A 27,908-nucleotide genomic window follows, 5' to 3' on the forward strand; every position below is an offset into this window, starting at 1 on the left:
TAGGCTCTGTGATGAGATACCTATGAGCCAATATTTTATGTGCAGGTTTTATATCGTGCACTGTAAAAGTGTTTACACCCTTAAGAGTGTTTTCTTATCGCACTGGTAACACCCTTACCGTTCGGGTCTAACAAAAAAATTTTCAGAAGCCGACAACAGAGCTCTAACTAGGCGTGCGATGACAGAACACGTACTTGAAAACTATGTTATCTCTCTGACTGCCTTGAGCGCACAGAAAAGGTGGCAGTGAGCCTTGTGCAGTTTTTTTTTTATTGACAGCCTCGCAAGATATCGGAATCTGTTAATTCTTCTTAGTTAATCGGGGAAGAATCAGCGTGTCACATAATTCTTCTTGCAAAATCAACTATTTGCGGCGAACTAATGCAAGACACATTTGTACAAAGAAACACTTTACGTCCTTTTGGGAACCAACTTATCGCATCGATACGCTTCAATAGATGTAAGATATGGAAGCACGTCACGTCACAACATGGCATAAACGTTGCTTCCCTTCTGGACCCGTCTTTGCCCTTGTATTTGGCAAGGCAAACCTGTAGACTGGGGTCACAGGTCACGGAATGACTGAACCACGTCAGTCCTTTTTTTATGCCGAAGTTCGTATATGTAAGATTGTCTGCCGATATTTTGGGAACGTTTCCAAAATATCCCAGGAGAGAAACAAAGCCTGCTTCTCACATAGAAATAGACTTTTCCCTTATCACCTGCGGCCAAGCTAACTGATAGTAGATATATTCTACGATTGTCATGCTCGTGACGGCTTTCTTGCGTCTCAGATAGTGCAGTAGCGCAGATTTAGTTGGCTCAGAGCTATATCTTGCCCTGGGTAGTCCAATATTGCTTCGTCATTCATTCATTCATTCATTCATTCATTCATTCATTCATTCATTCATTCATTCATTCATTCATTCATTCATTCATTCATTCAGTCAGTCAGTCAGTCAGTCAGTCAGTCAGTCAGTCAGTCAGTCAGTCAGTCAGTCAGTCAGTCAGTCAGTCAGTCAGTCAGTCAGTCAGTCAAAAAAAAATCACGTGGTGCGCTGAAGAAAACCTTTATTCCCAGTCGGCGCCGAGATTTGAGCACTCTCGACATCACCCCTTTTCCACGTGACACTGAAAACAGGGCCCACGTGCGCATATTTTACGTGGGGCCAACCTGGTTCGGTGTTGAGAGCCAATGCCGTCTAACGACGGTCCAACCTTGGTCCAACACTGACCCTGCTTTTCCATATGCGCCATGCAGGATTCGTTTTAGTCCAACGAGGAGTCGTATGGCGCGATCGTGATGAGCGGGGTCTCGAGCAGGTCGTCGTCCACCGGCATGGACGCTCCTTCCCTTCTAGACTCGTCCTCGATCTTGTGTTTGCCAAGGCACACCTGTGAACAGAGGTCACAGGTCACCGAGTTGCTCGGGCAAGAACTGTGACTGGAACACTCTGCGGTGTGAGACACCATGATCGGGACTTAATAGCTCAATGGGAAACGTATCTCTCAGTTGTCGGTCGCAGTGTTGTGACGTGTAGGCAATGTGTCCTTTTCGAGAGACAATTTCCAGCCCGGTTCTATTTCTCTCTCGGGGGTGCTTTGTATCGGTTTGCGTGATTAATATTATTATTAACCGAAGAACAAAGTGCGTGCTGGTGATTTTTTTTCTTCGAGAGCAACTACAGGTTTGACTCCCTTGTCAGAAGCTTTCGTACTCTCTAAACGGAGCACATTTATTTCACCTGTACTTATAATCACTGTGTTCATATTCAATAACGTACAAGCTTCAGCAATAGGTTTTAGCCTATCGTTTCCACCACCTCTTTCATTCCTGGAAACAAAGCGTGTGTGTGTGTGTTTGTGTGTGTGCGCGTGTGTGCGCGTATGTGCGTGCGTGTGTGTGTGTGTGTGTGTTTGTGTGTGTGTGTGTTCTGCTAGAAGGGCGGTAAAAGAAATCAGCATGGAACAAGCGGCTGGCGCTCGAAACTGTGAGACCGACAGAATCTCGGTACGGACAGCGTGGTAGAATCTGTGCAGTATGAATATTCTCGAGTGCGAATTTGTGCACATCACTCCCTCCGCTTAAAGGGGCCCTTAACTGCTTCTTTATCGAAGTGGAGAAATGCATTTGAAGTTCGAATATACTAGTCCGAAACACTTCGCAGCAAAAAGCACTTCAATGCGTTCAGCGGTAGCGTAGTTACCGCCAATCAAAGATCACCCTTGATCCCCTCGCAGTGCTACCGGCCCTTCTTCAATGTCTTGCACTGCGAACGCTACGGCGCAGCGCGGGGGGGGGGGGGGAAGAGGGGGCAGTGACGAGGCAGTGACGAGGCAGTGCTCACAACGCACCGCCTACTGAACTTCACCGCACGCGCAGTTCACATTTGATTTGGGATGTTCGCGTAGACGTCGCTACTTCCAATTTTGCGGCTATACCCGCAAACTCTGAGGGTATCCCTCAACCTACGCTTGAGTTCACGGTGCCTCTAGAGGTGTCCCATCCATTAGCTGTGCCACAGTGCGCTGGATAGCTACGCGTGGTTTTTTTTTCTCTCTCGCAGCGAGTGGCAAGGGTATCCCTCAATCAATAGCTCACTATGAAGCGATGTTTGGCAAGGCATCTAGCCAGGAGTGTTCGAGAGTGTGCGCATGTTTACAAGCGTACGTGTGGACCGACCTTACCCATGGTAGTGTGTATAAGCGCGACTGGACGAGGACGAAGAAAGAAACAGATACACAGACACAGCGCTTCCAGTCGCACTTGTACACACTACCATGGATTCTAACCAACTAGCCCGCCAACGTGTTTTAACCAAGTTCATTTCTAGTACATCGGGCATTCCACCGTGGCATCTCGTTGCAGCGCTGTGTCTGTGTATCTGTTCCTTTCTTCGTCCTCGTCCAGTCGAGCTTATACACACTACCATGGATTCTAACCAACTAGCCCGCCAACGTGTTCTAACCAACATCCGGCCTTACGTTTCGCGTGGTTAGAGGCTAGTTGAGTTGAGCGCTGTGCCAAGGCTTTGTTCCTGCGTAGGCGTGTGCGCATGAGCGGGAGCTGACGTCAGTCGGCTTGGTCAGCACGTACGGGATTCTTATCGGAATTCGAAAGCAGATTTTTCGCTTACGTCAGCCTGTTTAGTTAAACTGCGTCAATAAATGCACACAGTAACAGAACTTAGAAGCGTACGATCCAAACACGCTTCTTGATTGATGTCAGTTATCGGCCAATGGTAGCACTCTATGGGAATCTGTCCGCTGACGTCAAAGGGGCAGCCGCCGACCTCCTCGAAGTGGGTGAGTCATAGGTCTTTATTGAAAATAGAGTCTCTGAGAAAAAGGTGACGTCGCGTTACACTTGTGAGCTCCACGCGCCGCGCGCACGACTAAAATTTGGTTGAGACGTCCACAGCAGCGTATGCTATCCGCTGACTGTGTTCTTTCACGAAGGCCGAGGGGTGCTTCAGGGCGCCTTTAGGGTTGAAAGACGTAAACTTATCCTCGTGCATTTCTCCAACACTAGCTATGCGCCAGCACGCACGCATCGCAGCAGCATGGCATCTGCGTATGACAAGTATGGCGCATCTACGCACAACGTAACATAGAACGCACATGAATGAAACATCAGATAACGTCAGCACATTTAGCATCCACCCAAGCAGCTGCATCGAAGCTTGGCGTCCGCGAATTCCCACAGTGCGTCGGATCCCGACTATCTTTTTGAGCGTGAACTCGAGCGCGATATGAGGCGCAGTCATCGCATGTCGTTTCGTTCACACCGAGTGTGTTTAGTTGGAGTACTTACCCTGATTTTGTTCGCGAATTTCGCCGACCTCCAGCGTACTAGTGGCGACTGCAAAAGAAAAAAGTTGGAAGGCGATTCGACTTTCAGTTGAAATAGATGAAAGAGAAAGTTTTCTTGCGCAAGCTGGGGTTGAGACTGGGGTGTACGAACGATATAAATCATTCTGAGAAGCCCGCACCGTCTCAACTGGCAGAGTCTGCGTCTTTGACCAGGGGAGCAGCGTCTCCACGGCAGTAGATAGCTTTAGTTTAGCGTTCGCAACAGAACGTAAAAGCATTACGTACGTAAAGAAATAGCGTCGTCCTCACTGCGCATGCTCGGAACGTGATTGGGTTTCTGCGGTTTACGCGCGCTATGATAACGTACGTTGTTTGGCGAGTTTAACCAACGCCTCGTTTTACGTCCGTAATGTTTACGGACACTAAGAACTATCGTTGTCGAACATGGCGGCACCCATGGCTCCTGCTTCAGCGTGAATTCTCGTGATGGCTACGCTCTCACTCGCGTTGATCGCCAGTAACAGTTCTAATGAGCTTTCGCTTTCTCTAAACTCACCTGAAAGGTTAGTTATGAGCGCATAGCACGTCCAATTTCTGAGATCGTTCGGCGATTCTGGCGCCCGTACGCCTAGCGAGACGCGTCCACATAGCAACAGCAGGATGGTTGCTAATGGACCGTCTTGGTTTGGATACGTTTGGCGCGAAATACCAGACGGCGCCCTGTTTTATAACGTTTTCTTTACTTTTGTGTTTTCGTAAGGTAAACTAAAGGACTTGAAAGGACACGCACCGCAACGTCTCACAAAGGTGGTTAGGTTTAACGCACGTAATGCGACAAACGCTATTCTAAAACTGTCTAGTGTGTCAAAACGCTAGCTATGGGAAAAATTGCGAGAACGCTCCTCTTACCAGGTACCACCGGGCGGTGATGATGGACGCTGGCACCACCGGTACCGGTACCGGACCATTGTGCTACCGCCTTCCTATCACTGATACCACCCAGTACACCGGTACAGCACGGTGGTGCACTGATACCACTGTTACCACCGGTACAACACAGTTATACCACAGGCACCATTACCACCCTGAGTACCGGTGCCACTGGTACCACTGATACAGCATGGTTGTACCACCGGCACCAATACCACCTGCAGTGCCACTGGTAGCATCGGTACAGCAGGATTGTTCCACCGGCACGAATACCACCCCGCGAACCGATACCACCTTCACCAGAGCTAAGGGATTGATGCACATTTGTACGCTGCACTATCTCAACGATCGGCTATGAGGGACGATAACTTGCTAAGAAAGACTGTATTTATAAGCAGTGCTTATGCAAAAGGATAGGGTAAACAGTAAATGGTTTTCGTGGAGAAGTAAGGTCAAAGCCAACACTTTCAAATAAAAGCCTCGTATTAAGCTGAAAGCTTTAGCTCAGGACCAATACCGATGATGGCAACCACTTCCGTCACCACTTCGCCCTTAAAGTAATGCCTCCTTAGAAATCCCGAGACAAACACTACTTTCGAGATATCCGTTAAAAAACAGCACAGATGCTTTCGTTAGCATTGTCATCAACTGTTCAAAAGACAATGTTTACATTCGGCTGGAAATTATTAGTTTCTATCCGCTAGTTCTGTGATAGTCATACTGACACATCTCTTGCACGTTTATTTACAGCTACTTGTGGCGTGCCAACTTTGGCCGCTTTAGACACCATATCAGATGCATATTTCAGGTTACGACTGAGTGCTGCATTATCGACTTTGGAACAACACTGACAAGCGATATTTTCGATGAACAAATGACCGCGCTCCACTATCGTGTTTCGGCGTGCTTACCACATGGTCCCTGAGAGATAGGTTGACGCAGCCAACTAGAATTCCCTCCTGCCAGCGAACAAAGAAAAAAGAGAATGGTGCGAGGTCAAAGTTGGTACAATAATGGTCGCTAAGCACGGTGTATGTTTGGTCTTTTCAGTTGAACATAATTAATGCACAGCCACCAAAAGTAGACTTATCAAAGTAAACCAGCATGAAAACCTGCTCCCCGCCCCACCACCCCCGCCTCAACACACAAAAAAGATGGAAAAGAGGAAAGAAAGGCGATCACGATACTTACACTTATGTTGAGGAACTGGCACGTTCCAAGTTTAGCATTTTGCATTCCTTCTGAGTTGCAGCATTCTAAGATATTGTGCTGAGAGACAAGAGACAGTGCTGAGAGACAAGTGATGTGCAGTGTACTGGACCAGTTGGACAATCGTCCACTTTCAGAACTAAAAGCTTTAGGCCAATGCTCCGATAGGACATCCGCGTTGAAGGCCTTACACGCGCTAGTAAGGTTCTTGCGGTCTACGGGGCTTCACGACAGACTCTAAGAATGCCGCCTCCTGCCGCTCTGTAGTGTACGCGCTTTGTTTGTTCTTGTCTCCCTTTCTATCTCCCCCTTCTACTCTGTTTCTCTTTTTATCCCTCTTAACCCTTCCCCCTGCGCAGGGTAGCCAACCGAAACTACCTCTGGTTAACCTCCCTGCCTTTCTCTGCATTATTTTCTCTCTCTCTAAGATATTGTGACGTAGTTTTGGAACATGGAACGTGGAAGCTCCGTAACGTGATCATGAGAAGGAGTCGCGTTGCTGATTTCTTTCTTTCTCTCTCTCTCTCTTTCTTTCTTTCTTTCTTTCTTTCTTTCTTTCTTTCTTTCTTACTTTCTTTCTTTCTTTCCTTCTCTCTTTCTTTCTTTCTTTCTTTCTTTACTTCTTTTTGCAGCGGAGCTTAGTATGGTTAGGGTGCCATAAAAATGTTCGTGTCCGCACTCGAAAACTATAATCATCAATGGCTCATACAGCTCCATAAGCTCTCATACCCCCTGGTTCAAGCATGCAAAAAACGCAATAACTCATTTTCCCTGTAAAGTTCGTGGCTACTCACTTTGCGCGGGTTAGTTACGGTGCCACTACCTCTGTGCTCGTTGTCGCTGATTTCAATGTGGGTGTGTCGGGACCGAAAAGGTAGTGGTTTAAGCGTTTCGTGATGCAGGCATATCGCTTGCGATTCCGTACCGCTCCGGCCCAACCGACTACCCAGCGGCGTACGTGCATCGATTTGACGTCATCGAAGAATGCGCTTGCAGTTGCGAATATGCCGATCAGTCTATATCACAGCGACCAGTCTATATCACAGATCAGTCTATATCACCGGGCGGTGTTGCCCTCCACGCATCACTGTACCCGTAGCCGTTGTGTGTGTGTGTGTTGTGTGTGTGTGTTGTGTGTGTGTGTTGAGTGTGTGTGTGTGTTTTCAAGCGATATTTTCCAACGGACTATGCACTCGGCTAACAAAGAGGGTGTGTCATATCGTTGTTTATTTTGCAGGATTCACTGCATCTCGCGCGCTTACCTGCACTGCCAAGGATCTTCCCTACACCTCGATACTCCTTCGTTTCCAAAACGCCTTAGGTGCGCACGTATGCTATAGAAGGGTATGAGAACTTTTCCAATTGTAGTGTAGAAGAACCAGTTGGGTCCAGTGTAAAGTGTAATGCCGGCGTTCCCTACGTTCTGTGTGAGCTACTGCTTGCCTGCGGAAGATTAAGGTCCTCAGATTAGCTGCAAGGTAGCGCCAATCTCCCTGTGCCACTGTGCCCTACCCTCCTCCTGCATGGAGCACCGCTAGCCACCCGAAAGTTTCTAAGCCTTCGACACTGCGGGCAGAAACAAATAGTAGTAGCTTCTAGTGCGTGTCCTACTACATTTATTATTATTATTATTATGACGTAGTAGTTCTGCGGAAACCCGCAAGGTGGAGAGAAGTAATGAATAAAGGGAAAATCAGGCATCCACCCGTTCGTAGCAATTGCTACAAAGGAAACCCATACGGGTTCCTCGAAAGAAAAGCCTCATAGTTGAAGAAAAATTCGTCCTGGTCCGGGACTCGAACCCGGGACCAGCGCCTTTCCGGGGCAGCCGCTCTACCATCTGAGCTAACCAGGCGGCTAGCAGATGGCAGGGCGAAGTCGAATTTGTCGACAACACGAAGCAAAGGCAAGAGTTTGACGTAGTAGTTCTGCGGAAACCCGCAAGGTGGAGAGAAGTAATGAATAAAGGGAAAATCAGGCATCCACCTTGAGGCTTTTCTTTCGAGGAACCCGTATGGGTTTCCTTTGAAGCAATTGCTACGAACGGGTGGATGTCTGATTTTCCTTTTATTTATTTTTTATTATTATAATATATTATTATTATTATTATTATTATTATTATTATTATTATTATTATTATTATTATTATTATTATTATTATTATTATTCCTCGGTTGAAACTGGATACCATGCAGTAAATACTTGTTCGTGCCGCATGCGGATGTTGACGTAAACTATACTACGTGTAAAAAAAATGCCTTTGGGGGCGCTAGAAGTCAGTGCGGTCACGTGAAAGTGGCACGTGACCACCCTAAACGAATCATGCTCGGACGCGATGGAGAGGAAAGGGAGCGGACGAGGAGGACGGCGGCTAAATGAGAGGATTACGGTATACCTTAAAACTGCCTTTTTTTTTTATTCTGAGGAGGAGCTTACGAATGATGAGGCACAACCGCCAACTATAGACTATATAGGCTTCATGGCCGGACGCCGCTGTCTTGGCCTGTTGCACAAACAATTCCTATGTTCTATTAATGAATGAATGAAAATGAATGAATCAATCAATCAATCAATCAATCAATCAATCAATCAATCAATCAATCAAGTTTTATTTTCGCCGCATATAGTACATTGTTACTGCGAAAATAGGGGGCCAGTGAAAAAAGCTGCATCTGTGCAGCTTGACTAAGCTCTAGCCACCCGTACAGCAGCGGTGACACGGCGATTTGGTATAAGGATTCAGTTATGTAACCATCAGCAAATAAAGCAACGTTCAGATGCTTCCATCACAAATGCAACTATTCTCATGCTTGCGAATCGACTGTAGTAACGCGCACTTCATCGTTAAAGACAGAAAACAGCGGCGTTAACAGCCAAAGATGGCGTCACCCAAACGCTTCCGTAAAATAGTCTCTACGCCGGAGCGAACATCGCGGCTGTTGTTCACTCCTGCACTCATCGTACTGAGCACGCTCGTAACGCGAAAGTAAGAGTTATACTTGCCGAGGTGGTGCCCTCACATATGCTGACGATGTGTTTCTCCACAAGCCTCCGCATGACACAGCCCATGAGCTGGTCTTGAGTTCCTTGGTCACTGAGCTGCAGTGGTGAAGGTAAAGAGAACGTAAATTAGAAGGACGCGCACCTCGTGAATGCTGGGCATCTCGAGGGATACTGACGCACAATTTGAAATGTGCCGAAACTCTTGTGACTCGCTTTCAGGTGTGTATAGAGAAGGATGACACATGGCGATGCGGGAGGTGTCTCGGGAAGCGCTGATGAGATACCTTAATTTGCTACCAAAGTCGCTCTCGAAATTCGAGACACCTGGCGTTATTTACACCGCTGTGACGTAATGACACAGACGTGCAGCAGTAAGAACACGTGCGGTGGCATTGTTCGTCAAAAAAAAATTGGAGGACGCTTAAGCTTCGCCTTCAAGAGTGGAACGCGACAGCGTTCCCGTCGACCCGCCAAGGGGTGTAAGACAGTGGGTTACGGCGCAGCGACTACGCGCCCCGTATCGGACGCGGTGAGCGTCGAGCAGCGCCGCGTTCGGCGCGGCAACGAAATGTGCGCCTGAGCAAGCCACGCACGCCTGAGCGTTAGAAACAGCCCGTTTCTAAGGCAACACCGCATTCACTAGAGACGCTTTTGTACCGCGCTTTGAAGCATCGAACTCATGGCTGAGTACTTCCACTTCCGGCCACCGCAGTGAATGGACGCGGAATGCCTTGCTCCCCAGGAGCGGTTACAGCGGCCCTTGGCCGCGGTTCCCGGTCAACGGAAAAGCCTTCTCCGGACTACCAGATGGTTCTACCACAACTTCCTTCAGGTGCTAGTGTTTTGAACACTATTTTTATCCACGGCGAAGTTAAAGCACGGCCTTACCGTGTTGAGCACTTCAGGGACGCGCTTTCAAGACTGATGCTGCTGCCGGAAGTGGTGGCCCTCGGGGCTTATCAGATGAATCATGTGTGGGCCGTAACTTTTTCGAACGAGGCGGCAAAAAAGAAGATACTTGACGCTGAAGCATTTCTTGTTAAAGAACATCGATGCGTGGTCATTGACCCGTGCAATCAGGGTGTCAGGCTCAAGCTCTTCTGGCTGCTGCACGGTGTTCCTGATGAAGACGTCCGAACAGCGTTGGCACCGTTCGGGAGAGTGACCGAAGTGACGAGGGAGAAGTGGAAAGTACAAGGCTGCAACGACAAAGGAACCACGACACGGTCTGTGGTCCTTAAACTCAAGCCCGGAATGACAGCGGACGACCTACCACATCAGCTTCGGGTCGCGGAAGACCTGGCTCTTGTCAATGTCCCGGGCAGAGCACCCCTCTGCCTCCGGTGCCGTGGCACCGGACACATTAGACGAGAATGCCGGGTTCCACGCTGTGGGCTGTGTCGTCGCTTCGGCCACGACGAGACCCAGTGCGTGAGAACGTACGCCAACGTTGCTGGTCCAGGCGGGAGCGAAGACACATCGGAGCTCCTTATGGATCAAGAGGATGCCGAGGAGGCCGCTAAGGAAGCAGCTGAAGGGGCGGATGCTCAGTCTACATCTCTGGAGATGAAGACCGAAAATGTGAACTCGGAGGGGACTGATAAGGGCAACGTGCCCGATTCGACGCCTCCACCTGCCAAGGTTGAAGTCAAGGAAAGTGGTGTTGAGGCGACGAGTGCGTCTTCAACTATCCAAGCAACCCCAACCACCGCGGTTGACGAGACAGTCAGCATCTCAGAGAGCATGGACATGACTTCCAACGCTAAAGGTGCCGGAAAACGGTTGCGCGACGATGTTGAGGACCGCAGCCAAGACACCGACGGCGCGGGTACCGAAAGACCGCCACAGAAAACCCAGACAGGCCGAAGGTCGACGTTGAAGGTCAAACTCAACGAGCCGCCAGACAGACGGCTGCTACACGGGCCACCTCCGCCTTAGCGGAGGTTGTGTCCCGGGAAGAACTTCCAAAACCCGATCTTTGATCGGGAATGGGCCTGCGACTACGTGGGTTTGCAGTCGTCGGCTCGAAAGGGAGGGCCATGTTCAACGAGCATCACTGCATACCAGAGTCCGTATGTTTCCTAAGAAAAATTGCGTAGGGGCGTACCCTAAATCTAACTAAAACAATGGCAGACGCTATTAACCTCACCAGTCCGCTTCGTTTGGCGACATTAAACGTCAGAGGGTTGTCGCAGAGGCGAAGACAGTGTCAGATAAGTCGCATGTTACTAGAAAAAGACATTGATTTGATGGCTGTACAAGAAACAAAAATTGAATCTGAAGAAAAAACGGCCCGTTTGGTTGAAATTTTCAGAAATAAGTACAATGTATGCGTTTGCCACGCGAGTGGTACTTCTGGGGGCTGCCTTTTGTTTATTAGAAATAGCATTGGGATAATAGAGCAACAAGTTACTTCATGTGAAGGGGGGCGTTTGCTTATTTGTGATTTTTCTTTTTCTGGATTTCTGTGGCGGGCGGTTTGTGTATACGCCCCTAATAATGCTCGAGAACGTGAACAATTTTTCGTTTATCTGAGGTCTTTCTTGCGGTGTGAAAGACACGTTCTAATGTTTGGCGACTTCAATTGTGTATGCCGGCCGATAGATCGATCGAATAAGCAACTTAGCCACGATAAAAGTGCCGCACTTCTGCATGAAATTTTGTGTGATGTTGATCTAGAGGATGTTGGGAGTGTTCTTGGTTCTTACAGTCATGTGCAATATACGCATTTTCAAGGAGACAGCCACTCAAGGTTAGACCGCATCTATGTTCCTGTTCACTTAGTTCCACTACTTTCTGAATATGGTGTGGAATGTGTCAGTTTCAGCGATCATTGTTTGGTAACGGTTACGATAGGTATGAAAAAGAAAGAACAGAAATTTAATTGGCACCTATGGAAACTTAATGACAACCTTATGCAAGATGAAGTATTTCTTAAAAGAATAAAAGAGAAATTAGACGCTGTTCTCCTTGAGGATGCAAAAAATGTTGTAGAAGCTTGGGAGATGTTCAAAACCGAAGCGAAAATAATTGCTTTAGAGAGAGCATGCGTGTTGCGGCAGAAACAAAAGCAAGAAGAAAAGCAACTGCAATGCACGTTGGCATACCTGTTGAACATGGAAAGCGGCGGGGCTGGTATATTTGCACATGATATTAAACAAATTAAAGCGAAACTTGAAGTGATTGATGAAGAGAGATATCGTGGCGCGGTTTTAAGAGCACGCGCTGAACGCGTATGGCTGGGTGAAACGCCCACCAAGCGAGCTTTAAGTGAAGAGAAGAGGTACGCTATGACCAAGGAAGTAAAAGAAATCGTTTTTCAAGGGCAGCTTACAAATGACGGGGAAATGATAGAACGTGCTTTCGTTGACTACTATAGCACGCTGCTAAGCAAGAGGACAAGCGAGATCTCTGCGTTTAAGAGTGAATATTTACCTCTTATGCCGAAAATTGATGGTCAACTGAGGGATGCCCTTGAGAGGCCGATTTCTGTAGCAGAAATTGAAAAGGCTATAGATGACCTTAGTGTAAGGAAATCGCCTGGACCGGATGGACTTGGGGCAGCGATATATAAAATTTTCAAGGTTGAAATGGCTGAGGCTCTGCACCGCGTCATAACCAAGTGTTACGAACAAAAATGGACGCCTCCTTCTTTCCGACAGACACACGTAGTACTGATACCTAAATCAACAGACCCCATTAAACTTCAATCCGTAGAGACCTACCGGCCAATAAGCTTAGCAAATATTGACTATAAAGTATTTATGAAGGTGCTCGCCCATCGCCTTCAAAGTGTAGTCAAATCCCTAGTAGGTACACATCAGACATGCGGTATAAAAGGCAGGACTATATTCACAAATATACATATAGCGCGAAGCATACTTGAATGTTGCGATACGATGGGAGATCATGTAGCTATGCTACAACTAGATTTGGCCAAAGCTTTTGACAGGGTGTCCCACGAAATCCTGTTTATACTTCTTGGTTATGTTAATGTCGGATCAGTCATTTTGGACGGGGTAAAAATGATGTATGATGGTTGTACCACAAACTTAATCATTAACAACAAACTGAGCAGGCGGATTGCAGTAATGTCTAGCATAAAGCAAGGCTGTCCGACCTCAGCCTTGCTCTTTGCACTTTATTTAGAACCTTTCTGTTTAAAGTTACTACATAACCATAATATTCGCGGGTACACATTTTTTGGTAGAGAAATAAAAGTTTTAGCTTATGCCGACGACATAGCAGTGTTCTGTCGCGATAAACAGAGCATTGCAGAAGCTGTGAGGGAAGCCCAAGCTTTTTGCAAGGCTTCCGGTAGTGCCATAAGTTGGTCAAAATGTTTAGGGCTTTGGCACGGGAATTGGCCAGATGCACCAGAGGTCTTTTGCAAAATGCAATGGAGTGTATTACCCGGCACTTATCTTGGGGTTCCACTCAGTGCCTACTGTGAGCCAATCGAATACTGGACGAGTGAGAGAGACGGAATGAAAGAGCAAACTAACAAATGGGGAGGCCACAACTTTTCGATGTTTGCTAGGGCCAAAGTATGTAATATCTTTTTAGTAGCTAAAGTGTTCTACGTCCTGCAGGTGCTATGCATGAGCCGATCTTCAATTCAAAAAATACACAGAGTGTTTGCAGAGTTTATTTGGGGTTCGGTGTGGGAACGCACGAGCAGAAGTAATTTGTTTCACACATTGCGCAATGGGGGACTTGGTTTAACGCATTTGTTTTTCAAGCAACTTGTATCGAGATTTGTTTTCTTCCGCGACCAAAGCGATGGGTTTCTGCGGACGGTAATCCAAGTGAGATTGCGCGACGCTTTGCCCGATTTCGTTGTATCGTCGCACGCAATCAAACCGATGGCACTAAAGGGCTATCTACGTGAAGTTTCCATGGCGATACGTCTTCTAAACGCTCGTTTTTCGAAAGACTACTTGTTTGCAGTGTCACGAAAACAATTGTATAAGGATCTTGTTGAAGTGTTTATACCTACACCAGTGTATCGTTCTATGTATTACTTAGGGCCTGAACGAGATGTTTTCAAGCGAGTCATTAATATGCCTGTACGAGCTAACACAAAATCATTGTTTTTCAAACTGCATACCGGCACACTGCCTGTTAAGCCATGGCTAAGATGCAAGGGCTTGTTTGTCCCATGGTCAGACAACTGTCTTATATGTAACAAGGAAGAAACTGTCGAACACATTTTTCTTGACTGCCACGATGCCCGCTTTCTTTGGGACATCCTGCAAAGAACATTAAAAAAGGAGCTTCCTATCACTGCGTTCGGAATAAGGTTTTTGCCATGTGCTGAACCTGACGGTGTGCCGGTGGACATGTTGATGCTATTGTGTATGCAAAGTGTGTGGCGAACTCGTATGGCTGTACGCAATGCTGATGTTGATGCAAGGCCAGCAATGTATTATTTTACCGAGAATGTTAATTATACAAGCGAAGTGTTGAAACTGCTAAGTGATCCGCCAAATTGGCTTTCAGTGTTGGACAGTTTGGCTTCGATGAAGCCATTTTAACATGACACGTCAGTCTTAGTAAAGACTAGACGTTTTAACATTCGGATTTATTTGACAATATTTGTATGTACTTGCCAAGCCGGTAATAAAGAAAAAAAAACTCATGGCTGAGTGGTAGAGTCTCCGTCTCACACTCCGGAGACCCTGGTTCGATTCCCACCCAGCCCATGTTGCAAGTTGTTTTTTATTCATGAAGTGCCTGCTGGGATTTATCGCTCACGGCCAACGCCGACGACGCCGACGCCGACGACACCGGCTTTTCTGCGACACGAGCTCCTTAACGCTGTCGCGTTAAAAAAAGTAAGCAAGGCTGCTGCGCGCGTCTGCCTGACTTCGCGTTTGGCAGCACCTGCAATCGCCGGAACGGAGCGAGACGGTCTATCGTGACGTCATGACTCGTCCCCCTTTCGTTGTTTTTGAAACCGGAACTTATTTGAAACAGCAAGACTCATAGTAAATTATTCAGGGTGCTCAGGGGCTTGCCCGAAAGCACCTGTTTTTTGGTGTTTATATTGTGTTGACCTTCATTTGACCTCCTCCCTCCACGTGCGCCCAAAAGAAAGAATACGGCAGTACCCATTTGTTATTGTTCAAACGACGGCTTGAATGTAGACTATAAAAACTTTTACACCCTTAAGGGTCTTTTAAGGGTGTTTTTTGTCGCGCGGTAGCGCCCTTACCGTCAGAGCCCTAAAGAATTTATAGAGGACAACAGCGGATCTCTGGCTAAACGTGCGATGACAAAAGACGTAGTTAAAAACTACGTAATCATTCTTACAGCCTTGGGCGCAGAGAAATATCCGACAAGAGAATTTCACAGGGAGAGATAAGAAAAATGGCTGTGGCTTAGGTAAGGTTAAGCCCAGGATGCGAAGCATACTAGCCTTTATTTTAGTTGTTGAACCACTGTTTAGCCTGGTGAACTGCTGTTGCTTGGCTATATTTGGTTCGGCTAGACGAAGAAACAACTCATGCATTACTTCTTCGCCTTCAAGAGTGGAACGCGACAGCGTTCCCGTCGACCCGCCAAGGGGTGTAAGACAATGGGCTACAGGGCAGCGACTACGCGCCCCGCATTGGACGCGGTGAGCGTCGAGCAAAGCAGCGTTCGGCGCGGCAACGAAATGTGCGCCTGAGCAAGAGACGCACGCCTTAGAAACAGCGCGTTTCTAAGGCAACACCGCATTCACTAGAGGCGCTTTTGTACCGCTTTGAAGCGTTGTACTCGTGGCTCAGTGGTAGCGTCTCCGTCCCACACTCCGGAGACCCTGGTTCGATTCCCACCCAGCCCGTCTTGCAAGAGTTGAGCCAAAGCCACTTCTCCTCTGTCGTGACGTCACGGTGTCACGTGATTTCATGGTCACCGCCGCGCCTGAGGAGCTGGGTTGAGCCCTCGTAATATGCTTCGCATAAAAATGGCTGTGGCTTAGGTAAGGTTAAGCCCAGGATGCGAAGCATACTAGCCTTTATTTTAGTTGTTGAACCACTGTTTGGCCTGGTGAACTGCTGTTGCTTGGTTATATTTGGTTCGGCTAGACGAAGAAACTACTCATGCATTACTGCTTCGCCTTCAAGAGTGGAACGCGACAGCGTTCCCGTCGACCCGCCAAGGGGTGTAAGACAATGGGCTACAGGGCAGCGACTACGCGCCCCGCATTGGACGCGGTGAGCGTCGAGCAAAGCAGCGTTCGGCGCGGCAACGATATGTGCGCCTGAGCAAGAGACGCACGCCTTAGAAACAGCTCGTTTCTAAGGCAACACCGCATTCACTAGAGGCGCTTTTGTACCGCTTTGAAGCATCGTACTCGTGGCTCAGTGGTAGCGTCTCCGTCCCACACTCCGGAGACCCTGGTTCGATTCCCACCCAGCCCGTCTTGCAAGAGTTGAGCCAAAGCCACTTCTCCTCTGTCGTGACGTCACGGTGTCACGTGGTTTCAAGGCGACACCGCCGCGCCTGAGGAGCTGGGTTGAGCTCTCGTAATATGCTTCGCATAAAACTCTCCTGTCGGATATTTATATGCGCCCAAGGCTGTCAGAATGATTACATAGTTTTCAACTACGTCTTTTGTCATCGCACGTTTAGCCAGAGATCCGCTGATCCGATAAAGGTTTATGCTGGTCGAAGCAAGTTTCGTGACATGGCTATGAGACACGGTTGCGTGGAGACGGGCAAGTGGCGCAATGCTTACGCATGCCTAGGCAACGCCCAGACGAGTTTCTGCGTGAATTTTTTTTACTATTACTACATCGTGGGGCCACATCTTTTCGTGGATGGAACGGAATATATCACATTCACCACGTAAATAATTTGTTGCTATTTTTTTCCCTTGAAAGTGTTGTTTGTGGCATTCTAATACAAGCAGGCTGCAGAAAAATGCGCGCACCACACCAGCTAGGAGGACTTCAACAATAACCGCTTTGTTGCTTAACCTGCAGAGTTTCGCAATATTCCTGCGCCAACGGTGTCCATTATTAGAGAGTCATCCACTTTTTTCTTCATTAAAACCTTCAACTTGAGCCGGTAAATCCATCCTGTTTTTACAAGCTTGCTATAGTTTCAGTCAAACCTTCAGACCGCCTTTTCCTTAGGCATTATGGCAATATGCTCCTCTCCGAGTCGTTTTTAACGCACCTTATCAAAAGGTTAAACTAGCAGTGTCCCACAGACGCATGGCCTGTGCGCTGGCGAACACGAAACTATAGAGCATAATTATTCGCCCGCCCCCTCATCGGCCCAGGACAGGTACAGTTCTGTCACCTTCACAAGTTCGCTACGCGGGAGATCTTATTTGAGCGTTCGCACCTACACTTTCCTATAAGGAAAAAACATGCATGCGTTTTTTTTTTACTTATACTTGCAGGATAAACAAACGTAGAGCTAATTGATTTCGTTTGTTCACCTGCGCACATAATCACAGACACACTCGCTCGCATACACACGCGCATGCACACAGTAACATTTTTTTGCTCCCTCATGGGCGCTAGTACGTCTTATTGTTAACACCCTTGCTTAAGGGGTAAGAGTGAGGCGCTGTTGGAGACAGATTAGTTTTCTTTCTTGGCGACTTTTTCTTCTCGCAAGTAATTATGATGACAGCTGCGACGGACGACGCGAGAACTGTATGATTTAAGCTATAATAGAAAAAGAAATGGGCATGGGCAGGACATGTAATGAGGAGGGAAGATAACCGATGGTCATTAAAGGTTACGGACTGGATTCCAAGGGAAGGGAAGCGTAGCAGGGGGCGGCAGAAAGTTAGGTGGGTGGATGAGATTAAGAAGTTTGCAGGGACGGCGTGGCCACAATTAGTACATGACCGGGGTTGCTGGAGAAATATGGGAGAGGCCTTTGCCCTGCAGTGGGCATAACCAGGCTGATGATGATGATACTGATGATGATGATGCTGATGATGATCTATCACTGTGAAACTCTCGTGAAAGTTATTTCGGCGTGCACCGCTTGGTCAGAATTAATGCAGTTTTAAGCTGTGGCTCCTTTCATCGCAGAAGTAATTTGAGCTGGATGTACCGCAAAGGCTTCTTTTTTATGCGAAGCATATTACGAGGGCTCAACCCAGCTCCTCAGGCGCGGCGGTGACCATGAAATCACGTGACACCGTGACGTCACGACAGAGGAGAAGTGGCTTTGGCTCAACTCTTGCAAGACGGGCTGGGTGGGAATCGAACCAGGGTCTCCGGAGTGTGGGACGGAGACGCTACCACTGAGCCACGAGTACAACGCTTCAAAGCGGTACAAAAGCGCCTCTAGTGAATGCGGTGTTGCCTTAGAAACGCGCTGTTTCTAAGGCGTGCGTCTCTTGCTCAGGCGCACATTTCGTTGCCGCGCCGAACGCTGCTTTGCTCGACGCTCACCGCGTCCAATGCGGGGCGCGTAGTCGCTGCCCTGTAGCCCATTGTCTTACACCCCTTGGCGGGTCGACGGGAACGCTGTCGCGTTCCACTCTTGAAGGCGAAGAAGTAATGCATGAGTTGTTTCTTCGTCTAGCCGAACCAAATATAGCCAAGCAACAGCAGTTCACCAGGCTAAACAGTGGTTCAACAACTAAAATAAAGGCTAGTATGCTTCGCATCCTGGGCTTAACCTTACCTAAGCCACAGCCATTTTTTTTTCTTTCTTCAAGCTTTGTGGGTGAGTGTACTTAAATTGTGCATTTAAATTAAAATCAAAGTTCTGGAGTTTTACGCGCGAAAATTGTGATCTTAATTTGTGAGGCACTCGGTAATGGCTCTTGGCTTGCCAAGGAAGGGGAGCTTGCTCCTAGCAGGATCTTCTCTGGATCCTACTTGATCTTGTGCCACGCTCTAAGTTGTCTGAAATTACGACTGCATAATTTTACGGTTAGCTGCACCATCTGATCCAGTAAAGCAGTGTTAGCTTCGGTTTCCTGTACCAGCAGTTGCACAACAGGGTTAGGTTTAAGGTTGCTGCGCCTGCTTTTATAACAAAGCAGTTTGGGGGGCTGAAAGTGTCTCTACTATTGAGCTAGGTTTCTTTGTACTCCACCAACCTTCACATACCACTATCCACATAATAGGCTTTGAAATGGTCTCGTACTTTGTACCTCGACTTGTGCTGCATTTTTGAGCTGCAATCCGGTGTGCTGCACCGGATTATTTTGACCACCTATGGAGCTGCTTAACGTCCACCCGCCGAAATGCAGCCGCCGAGGCCGGGATCCAACCCAGGACCTGAAGCTCAGTAAGGCAACGCCATAGCCACTGGACTGTCACGGCGGGTAGGGGTGTCACACCTACACATAAACACACACAGATATCCGCAGAAACAAATACACTCATACCCACTCAAACACACACGCAAACACCCGCAAACACACGCATGCACACGCGCACAGCTTCGTATCGAGAGGGGGAAAAAATGGCTGTGACTTAGCTAAGGTTAAGCCCAGGATGCGAAGCATACTAGCCTTTATTTTAACGCGACAGCGTTAAGGAGCTCGTGTCGCAGAAAAGCCGGCGTTATCGGCTTTTCTCCGACACCGGAGACGTTACTTCTGCGGACACCGGAGACGTTACGTTCTGCGTTACCGGAGACGCTACCACTGAGCCACGAGTTCGATGCTTCAAAGCGGTACAAAAGCGCCTCTAGTGAACGCGGTATTGCCTTAGAAACGAGCTGTTTCTAAGGCTCAGGCATGCGTCGCTTGCTCAAGCGCACATTTCGTTGCCGCGCCGAACGCGGCGTTGCTCGACGCTCACCGCGTCCGATGCGGGGCGCGTAGTCGCTGCGCCGTAGTCCATTGTCTTACAGCCCTTGGCGGGTCGACGGGAACGCTGTCGCGTTCCACTCTGTTATGACGTCATATGGCAGCTACGCGGCCGCGCGCGGCGCAGCAAGGAAGAGCGTGGTTGTGGGGCTAGTATGCTTCGCATAAAACCTGCCCACACAGTTCACAAAATATCGAGAATGGCCACTCGCATACCGTACCCTGTTCTTGAAATACCGCACTTCGAACCCTCTGGATTCATCGAGGCATGTCTTTAGGCGGTTACTAACTGGAAGAAAGAAAGAAAGTTACTGGTCAGGAAACTCGAGAGAACATTCAAAATTTCCGACGCAAATTTAGTTGCTTTTTGGGTTTTAAACTGAATGCACCACACTTCTGTGTTTGATCGGCAACGTTGGTAGCCACACGTTGGAGGTGACTACACAAATACTACCTGCCATGAAAGATCCCACGTAGTCAGCTACACGAGCACAGGGTTACACCTTTGGTGACAGTGACACGAGAATTTCATGGCGATGTTGCGATGTGATAAAATTGTGCTTTCGTGGGACTTTTGTTTTAAATCTTATTTTGGGGCGCTATAACGTAAAGCCCATTTCAAATTTTTCTATTCCAATTTTGCAATCAGCCCTCCGCGATTGGTGAAAAACTTTTTCGGACCACCCCCACTTCGCCTGTCTATCAGCGACGTCATGAAAACCGCGATAGCTCCCCATCTGATATGACGTATTCAGACTGATTATGCATGATTGGGAGGAACAAAAGAAAAATAGTCATTTCTGATTCGACGCCGTTTCGCCATTAGCTCTCGGCTATTGGTCGAAAGTTTTCGGGCTGCACCCACTTCACCTGCCTGTCGCGCGACGTCACAAAACCGCAAGAACTCACCGCGTCAAAGTGACGTGTGCGCGTTAACGATGCATTAATAGGCCGAACAAAACTGAATTTTCTTTTGAATAGCCGCAAGCTGCCCCGTTGCAAAAGGAATAAACGATGGCTGCCACCGATCGCTCAGGCAGTGGCTACTCGTACTTGCCGGAGAGCACGGGTTTATTTGCGTATAATAAAACTTCTTGCGTGGCCGTGTAACGTTTTCGAGCACTTTCGGCACATTTACGACCTTGTTCTGCCAACTCTTGTTTGCTGAGGGTCCGTTTTAGCGTCATTCTTAAGCTTCCGTTACTTTCCGCCGCGATTTTTGACCAGATACCACAAACGAAGTAAGGGAAAGCGAACCAATCGCAGAAGCCCGCACCACCCTCTTCATCTGGTTATCGATTTTCAGTGCAGTAGCTCGGCTCTATTGAATCCCTCTCCACTTGACCGTGCTTCTCGCCTCTTGTCAGCCAATTAGAAGGGGCAAGCTGCTCAGTGTAGACAATGTTACTCGTTTTGAAAGCAAACAAAGGTGACCTCCTATGAACGAGGAGAGCGTTGTATTGGTCTGTTCAGACAACGCTGCGGGTCACCGCCCGATGCTTGCGTTGGTGGTTACGTAAATTTTACGTTAGGAGATTGGAACAGAAACATATTGGAATCGTTTTCCGTTAGAGGACCCTTGATGTCAGGATATATTTACGAAGTTCGTGACTTTCTTCGCACTTCGCTTGCACTCAACTATTTCAACACGAGTAAGGAACATATGCTGATGCTTGTTGAACGTCGTTCACTGCATCTGCAATACGCATGATATGTATGAATGTGTAACTAAATGTGGAGAACCTACTATGCAGTTTCTTTCACTGATGGTGAATGGTTTATGTTATTTGTAATTTTATATTCATAGTGCTCACTCGTTTTGCGCCTTTAATTTGCCTTCATCGGCGATTGTGGGATAGCGGACCCTTCGGAAGGTCATATTTCCCAAGCTATCGTAGTTAATAAACAACAAAATAAAAGCAAGGTCCACCATAACAAGCTCGAATATGACCATTGTGGCCTAACCACATATTACTGTAACCTTTAGTTTAATGCTACAAGCCTTATGCTAAGCGTTACTTCCAGAGCACGGTGTGTCGCTACCTTGCTCGAATGGTAATCACATTAGCTTCGACAGCCATCGTGACATGAGTTCTGCCGTAATTGTTTTCTTTTACTGCAAAACGTCCTCTCTTACCGCGAGGCGAGGGGAGGAGCGGAATGAAGTCGGAGACAAGGACATCAATAACAGAGTAAGGTGGGATGCATGGACATCAAAAGCGGAGTAAAGTGGGAGGCAAGGACATCAAAAACGGAGTCAAGTGGGAGGCAAGGACATCAATGCCAGAGTAAAGTGGACATCAAAAGCGGAGTAAACTGAGAGGCAAGGACATCAAAAACAGAGTAAAGTTGGAGGCAATGACATCAAAAGCGGAGTAAAGTTGGAGGCAAGAACATTAAAAACAATGTGAAGTGGAAGGCAAGAACATCAAAAACGGAGTGAAGTGAGAGACAAGGACATCAATAACAGAGTAAGGTGGGATGCATGGGCATCAAAAGCGGAGTAAAGTGGGAGGCAAGGACATCAAAAACGGAGTCAAGTGGGAGGCAAGGACATCAATGCCAAAGTAAAGTGGACATCAAAAGCGGAGTAAACTGAGGGGCAAGGACATCAAAAACAGAGTAAAGTTGGAGGCAATGACATCAAAAGCGGAGTAAAGTTGGAGGCAAGAACATTAAAAACAAAGTGAAGTGGAAGGCACGAACATCAAAAACGGAGTGAAGTGAGAGACAAGGACATCAATAACAGAGTAAAGTGGGAGGCAAGGATATCACGAACGGAGGGAAGTGCTGGATAAGGATGTCACAAAGTAAAGATTCAGGCAAAGGTATCAAAAACAAAACAAAGACCGAGACAACTAAGTACCTCAAAGTTGGAGTAAAGTGTGAGGCTTGAACTTGCTCTTGCAAAAGGAGCCGCTGGCACGCAGTAGAGGGCACGGTGAGGGTCTGAAGTGAGACTCACTCCTAGGTTTCAATTTATTGTTGTATTGTCGATCACCTGTTCCCATATGTACCAATATATGCTGAGAAGTTCCGACAAATCATTTCTGCCCATTCATATAAACAGAGCTTGAAGTACGGTGAAATGTTAATACTTCCTTTGTTTCGGAATTCGACATGTCCAGTATGTGGGCATGGCTGTTTTACAGCCTACTAACTTAAACCGTGATCAAAAGAATGTCGACCTGGGGTTCTGCGAAAAAAAAAATCCGCTTCATTCTACTATTTTACTATTGCAGAAAATCAGGTAACCATCAACGTAACGAAATATCTTGATAACGCTATCACCTAAGGCTTTCTCTAAGCAGCTGTCAAACTTACTCAGCTAAATATTGTTAAGAATAGGGGCAACCTTTGAGCCAATACAAATGCCTGATTTCTGCAGAAAAACGCCATCTCTCCACCCAATCAGCGTCGACTTCAAGTACATTGAAAGAATTTCTAGAAAAGCTCCCGTGGAAACACCGCATCTGTCAATAAAAGCCGACTCTTGCACTTGTTCTTTAATGCACTCATTTACGGAATTTAGAAACCCATCATGCTTCAAGGAATTAAACAGGTCTTCGATATCCATACTAAAAGCTGTACAATCACCAGGATTTTCCTCTCTCAAATACTGACCGGTGCCTGAGAATCACGCAAGCAAAAGGGATCTGAAAAAACTAGTGAGGCTAAGCAGTTCTGTAGGTAACTAGCGACACAGATCTGCCACGTCCCTTTCTCTGACACTGTAGCACGAAAAGGAATTTCTTGCTTATGGGTCTTCGCCGAGAAAAACAGTTCTAAGGGGAGGGATTTTGCTTTCTTGACATTAGAGACAACCCTATCAAGATTATGTCTTGACAGGAGGTCAAGCGCACGTTGCTTTACTGCCGACGGCTTGAGTTTTACTGGCTGTAAATTCTTTTCTATGGCTGAAATCGCCTTTTCTGCAATCATGCGCAGATGAGTTTTGTGTCTTCTCTCTTTTTTTCGCCTCAGTGCTCCCTTCAGCTGATAGTCGGCGTTCGGGTTGTCCACTTCTCTACTCCTGTGTCCCGTCTGCACGCCTCACCTCTTTTTTGCATAATTAGTGTAACGACTTCATCAGAAAGTTTATTCCAATCAACTATTGTTATTGTAAAATATCGCAGTGCATCCGTCAGCCGGAGGTTGTCAACTTGAGTTGACAGGTCAATTCCCGTTTTCGTAGAACCCCTGGTTCGCGTGCTTATGACCACAAGTGTACGTCGAGCCCTAGGCATTATTTGAATCAGTCTAAAAGTCAATTACGTGCCCTCCTGCGATGGTCTCCAAATAAGGCGGGCCTGTATTGAGAATAAATACGGGTGCGTCTTCTTCGCTGTGTTACAGGTGCATATACGTACGCTTGTCGCAGATTCCTCCGTTTCCAAAATGTCTTCTCAGGATGTCAACCACAGATGCTTGCGAGTGGAGCACCAAGCAGGCTAGTAAGACGACCCCGAGATTCAGTCGGCATTCCATGTCTGCAAAAGATTAGTAAGATCTTGATGAGGCCTAGTTGGTTCATACTTCGAACTGAGGTGAAACAGCACGGGACAGTGCTTCAATGAAAGAGCTCGTCAGCACAGCACTAACCTAAAGAATGGCTATGGGAGTCATTTAGCTGGACACTGTTACAAGTGTCAATGCACCCCCATATTTGAAAAGACTAAATTCAGAGGGAAAGGAAAGAGCAAGAAGGAGAGGGAAATAGTAGAGGCCTTTCATATAAGAAAGGGAGGCGATAAATGTGTAAGCACTCCCTCTCTTGCCTTGTCGGGAAAAGAAATGACATTTTTGGAAGAAAGATTAAAATGAAGATTTGCAGATGTTTTTGTGAATGATGTGCGCATGCCTATGCTGATGAAGCTATAAATGTCCGGTGATTTTCAAATAAACTTCCAGTTGGCAGTCAGCGCTTGTCTGTGGTATTTGTTTCCTTGTGTCCTCGTCTTTTTCGCGCTGTTTCACCTCAGTTCTCTGCAAAAGATGATCGTATGGCGCTACTTATTCGTTTATTTATTTTACCCTCAGAAGCATGAAAGAGGGCGAAGGGTTTGGGGACACAAAAAATACAACATGGGCGAGGATAAATGACAAATATTCCGTAAGCACTATGAAAAAGAAAGCACAAACGGGCAGTGAACACGGCTAACGAAACTGAAACAGGAAAACCTTGACATGCGTATGGAAAAGATTTGCTAAACCTAATAGTAAGCGCTTTGCGGAATAGATTGGCGCCAGTAATGAAAACTGTTTTATCTGGCAGGTAATTGTAGTCTCGTCAAGCTTGTAGGAACTATGAATGGCTGTATTCAATAGTATTAGAAAATCGAATGCTGACCATGAGCCGATGGTGAGCTAGTGATGAAACGCAACATGCCGTTGCTATCGAGCATGAACAAAGCGTGCGATTATGGAGATAGATTTCATGGAACAGACATAAACGTGATGATATTGTTTTTACAGTAGGTGAGAAGAAAAATGTCTAAGGTGGATGTCACGGCACAACCGCTTCCAGTATAGTATTAATTGTTAACGATAGGCACTTTGTTAATTTTAGAATTTGTTCCCGTTAATTTCTAGCAGTAGCCCATTGTTTTTGTTTGAGTTTTGTTTCACGCATCCGAAACGTATATAGTCTCCCGTTGAGTGAGATAGAAAGAAAAAGAAAGAAGTATATATTCCCAGTGTAGCTTTTCGTATTATATTGAAATCCTCTATCACGACCTTTGCACACTGATATTACATTGTTAGGCGAATTTCCGACATCTCACATTTCCGAATTCGTACTCCTTAGTGCACGAATTCACGGCACAAATACATTTGAAGGCTGTTTGCATGACCCCGAATTGATCTATGCAGTCATGGCAGTATCTAGAGGTGTGACACATGGGCTTAGTCGCAGTGAGCCGCAGCGTCGGAACATTTCTGTAATTTAAAGGAAAGCCAGTGCTATGCAGCACGTAAATTTTCGTTTAGGGCCTGTATTTCTTAATAAGAATCTCCCGAAAATTGGTAACTTCCAAAATAGAAGTACGAAATTTACAAACACGTTACTGTTGATCACAAACAATTATCGGTGTTCTGCATATGTTAGAGTATCTCAAGCAAACAGATGAGATATACGAAACAGCAGCATTTCACCAGGGTTTCGCAAGTCTTACTATATATTTGGTGATATATTTCAGAAAAAGTGTATATTACAAATATGTTGCCGTTTTATGATGTACCAACAAATGTAGCTCGTAGATTGGAACATGGTTATATATCGTTTAGCTAATAGAGTTGTAATCTCGAGGTTTCATGTTTCTTTACTTTCGCAATTTTTAGCATTTGTAAAAAAAAATGAAAAGAGAACTGATGGTCTATATAAAAAAAATTTGTTATCACAGTCGGCACATCTCAGCGTTGTTGTTGCTTTTTTTTCAGTTGTATTAAACCTAACGGAATTCGGCACAGCGGGGTGCCGATCCAAATGATCTTTCCCGTGTAATCATATATAGGAGCTCCTGAGGAGGCCCAAATCAATGTGACGTAATGGGCAAAGAACATGTCGATGAAGCTTCTCGAATGAAGAGGGCGTGCAGAGAGCGATTTATTTGCTTATTTTAGTTACGCGCAGCCTGCATGGCATTAACGATGCCGCTGTCAAGAATAGATGCAATAGAGAAGCTTCGAGTGTGCGAATGATATGCCACTGAATTATTCCTTACGGAACGCACCGAGTTTCCAGCACAAACGTCCAGCACCGATTGCATTTCTGCCCTGGAATTCTTCCTTCATCTGGATTTATCTCGAGCCGTAGTTTGCCCACTGTCGCTTGGCATCTTTTTCACAAAATACTTTGTTTTCACCATTGGAAAGGAATATGGTAAGGTTAGGTCAGATTACAAAATATTTAGCTTTCCACATCGGAAGGGAAGATGGTTAGGTTAGGTTACAAATTTTTTGCTTTCCGCATCGGAAGGGCAGGTAGTGCTGGATTAAAACAGCAAGCGGGACGTATTGGTGGGTTAACACCTTGAAAATAAAAAAATAACTGCGAAACGAACAAAGATTCAGAAATGACGAGCGCTGACTTGTAACTAAGTGCTTTATTGCACATTCAGTAATATACACAAAGGCGCACGATGCATGACAGGTTTGAAGGGCGCATCGGGAAATCATGTACCTTACGTATTTTACTTCTCTGTAATGCAGGGTGACAGAAGTTTGACGAGGCAGAATTTTTATACATATGATACGCGTCGACTACCCCTCGTGGATTATCGGAATGAGGGCCTTAGTTGAGTTTGAAAATTTCGTTGCCATTGCGATGCCCAGAACAGGGCTTCACAATTTCAAAGTTTACAATGTGGGGACACAAGTTAAACGAGTCAGTTGAATCCTGATAAAACGTCCGTTGGGATTGGCAATATGTCTCAATACAACTACATGAATATACGAACAAACAGCAATTATGAAACAGGGCATGCACGATAAACAGAGCTACAGCTTTGTTTCTTCGGGAGGGGGGAGATGGGGAAGGGAGAAGGATCGAATGTTCCTCAACCAACTTTCCTACAACTTCGAACTCTTGTGCCGAACTAACTTGGACGCGTCACACACGTGCAGACACCCATATGGAGGAACATGCGGATGCGGCTTACTTGAACACGTTGCAACACGCCGCTCGAATCCAGGCGAATGCTCCCCCTGGGGAGGCAGCAAGCAGAGGCGGGACCGTCTCGTTCCGAATGACAACTTCGGCTATATGCCTGCGGTTTTGCTCACGGCTCCCCGACGAATGAAACGCGCGCCAAACTGCAACGTGAGGAGCGCATTCACGAGCGTCTCGTTGACTTTATAGCGCGAGTCCTTTGCGTGTACTGTATGTGACGGAAAGCGGTGCGTTTAAATAAGGTATTTGCACCGGTTCTTTCGAGCACTTCTGTCGCGTGGGTTGGTTGCTTAGTTCAGCCTGCATCACCGCGAAAGGAGTCGTTTGCCCACGTTAGAAGATGGAAAAGAAAGAAAAGCAAAGAAAGAAAAGGGCTGCGACTGTCACTTCATTTCCTGGATTATTTGCTGAAGGCGCCCAACACATCTGCTGTTTACTTGTTATTTATGGGGCCGGGACGGAGAGGGGGGGGGGGGGGGGTTCATTCAATGTAACATACCT

The 27,908-nt window shown here is 46.8% G+C and overlaps 2 protein-coding genes across 4 annotated transcripts in view; one reads left to right on the top strand and one right to left on the bottom strand.

The window, feature by feature from the left end:
* The window catches only part of LOC135917135 (zinc carboxypeptidase-like), a 205,942-nt gene that overhangs the window by 129,145 nt on the left and 48,889 nt on the right, over positions 1-27,908 (top strand). The gene's annotated exons all lie outside the window — the stretch shown is intronic.
* LOC135917147 (uncharacterized) lies at positions 1,055-27,618 on the bottom strand. Its single transcript, XM_065450642.2, has 7 exons — positions 27,397-27,618; positions 24,109-24,228; positions 19,960-20,027; positions 8,956-9,051; positions 5,655-5,702; positions 3,815-3,862; positions 1,055-1,395 (listed from the first exon to the last, which is right to left on the bottom strand). The coding sequence occupies exons 2-7, from the start codon at positions 24,224-24,226 to the stop codon at positions 1,270-1,272; spliced, it is 504 nt and encodes a 167-aa protein (XP_065306714.2). The 5' UTR covers positions 24,227-24,228; positions 27,397-27,618; the 3' UTR covers positions 1,055-1,269.

This window comes from Dermacentor albipictus, chromosome 8, assembly GCF_038994185.2.
Source record: "Dermacentor albipictus isolate Rhodes 1998 colony chromosome 8, USDA_Dalb.pri_finalv2, whole genome shotgun sequence".
NCBI classification, from domain to species: Eukaryota; Metazoa; Arthropoda; class Arachnida; order Ixodida; family Ixodidae; genus Dermacentor; species Dermacentor albipictus.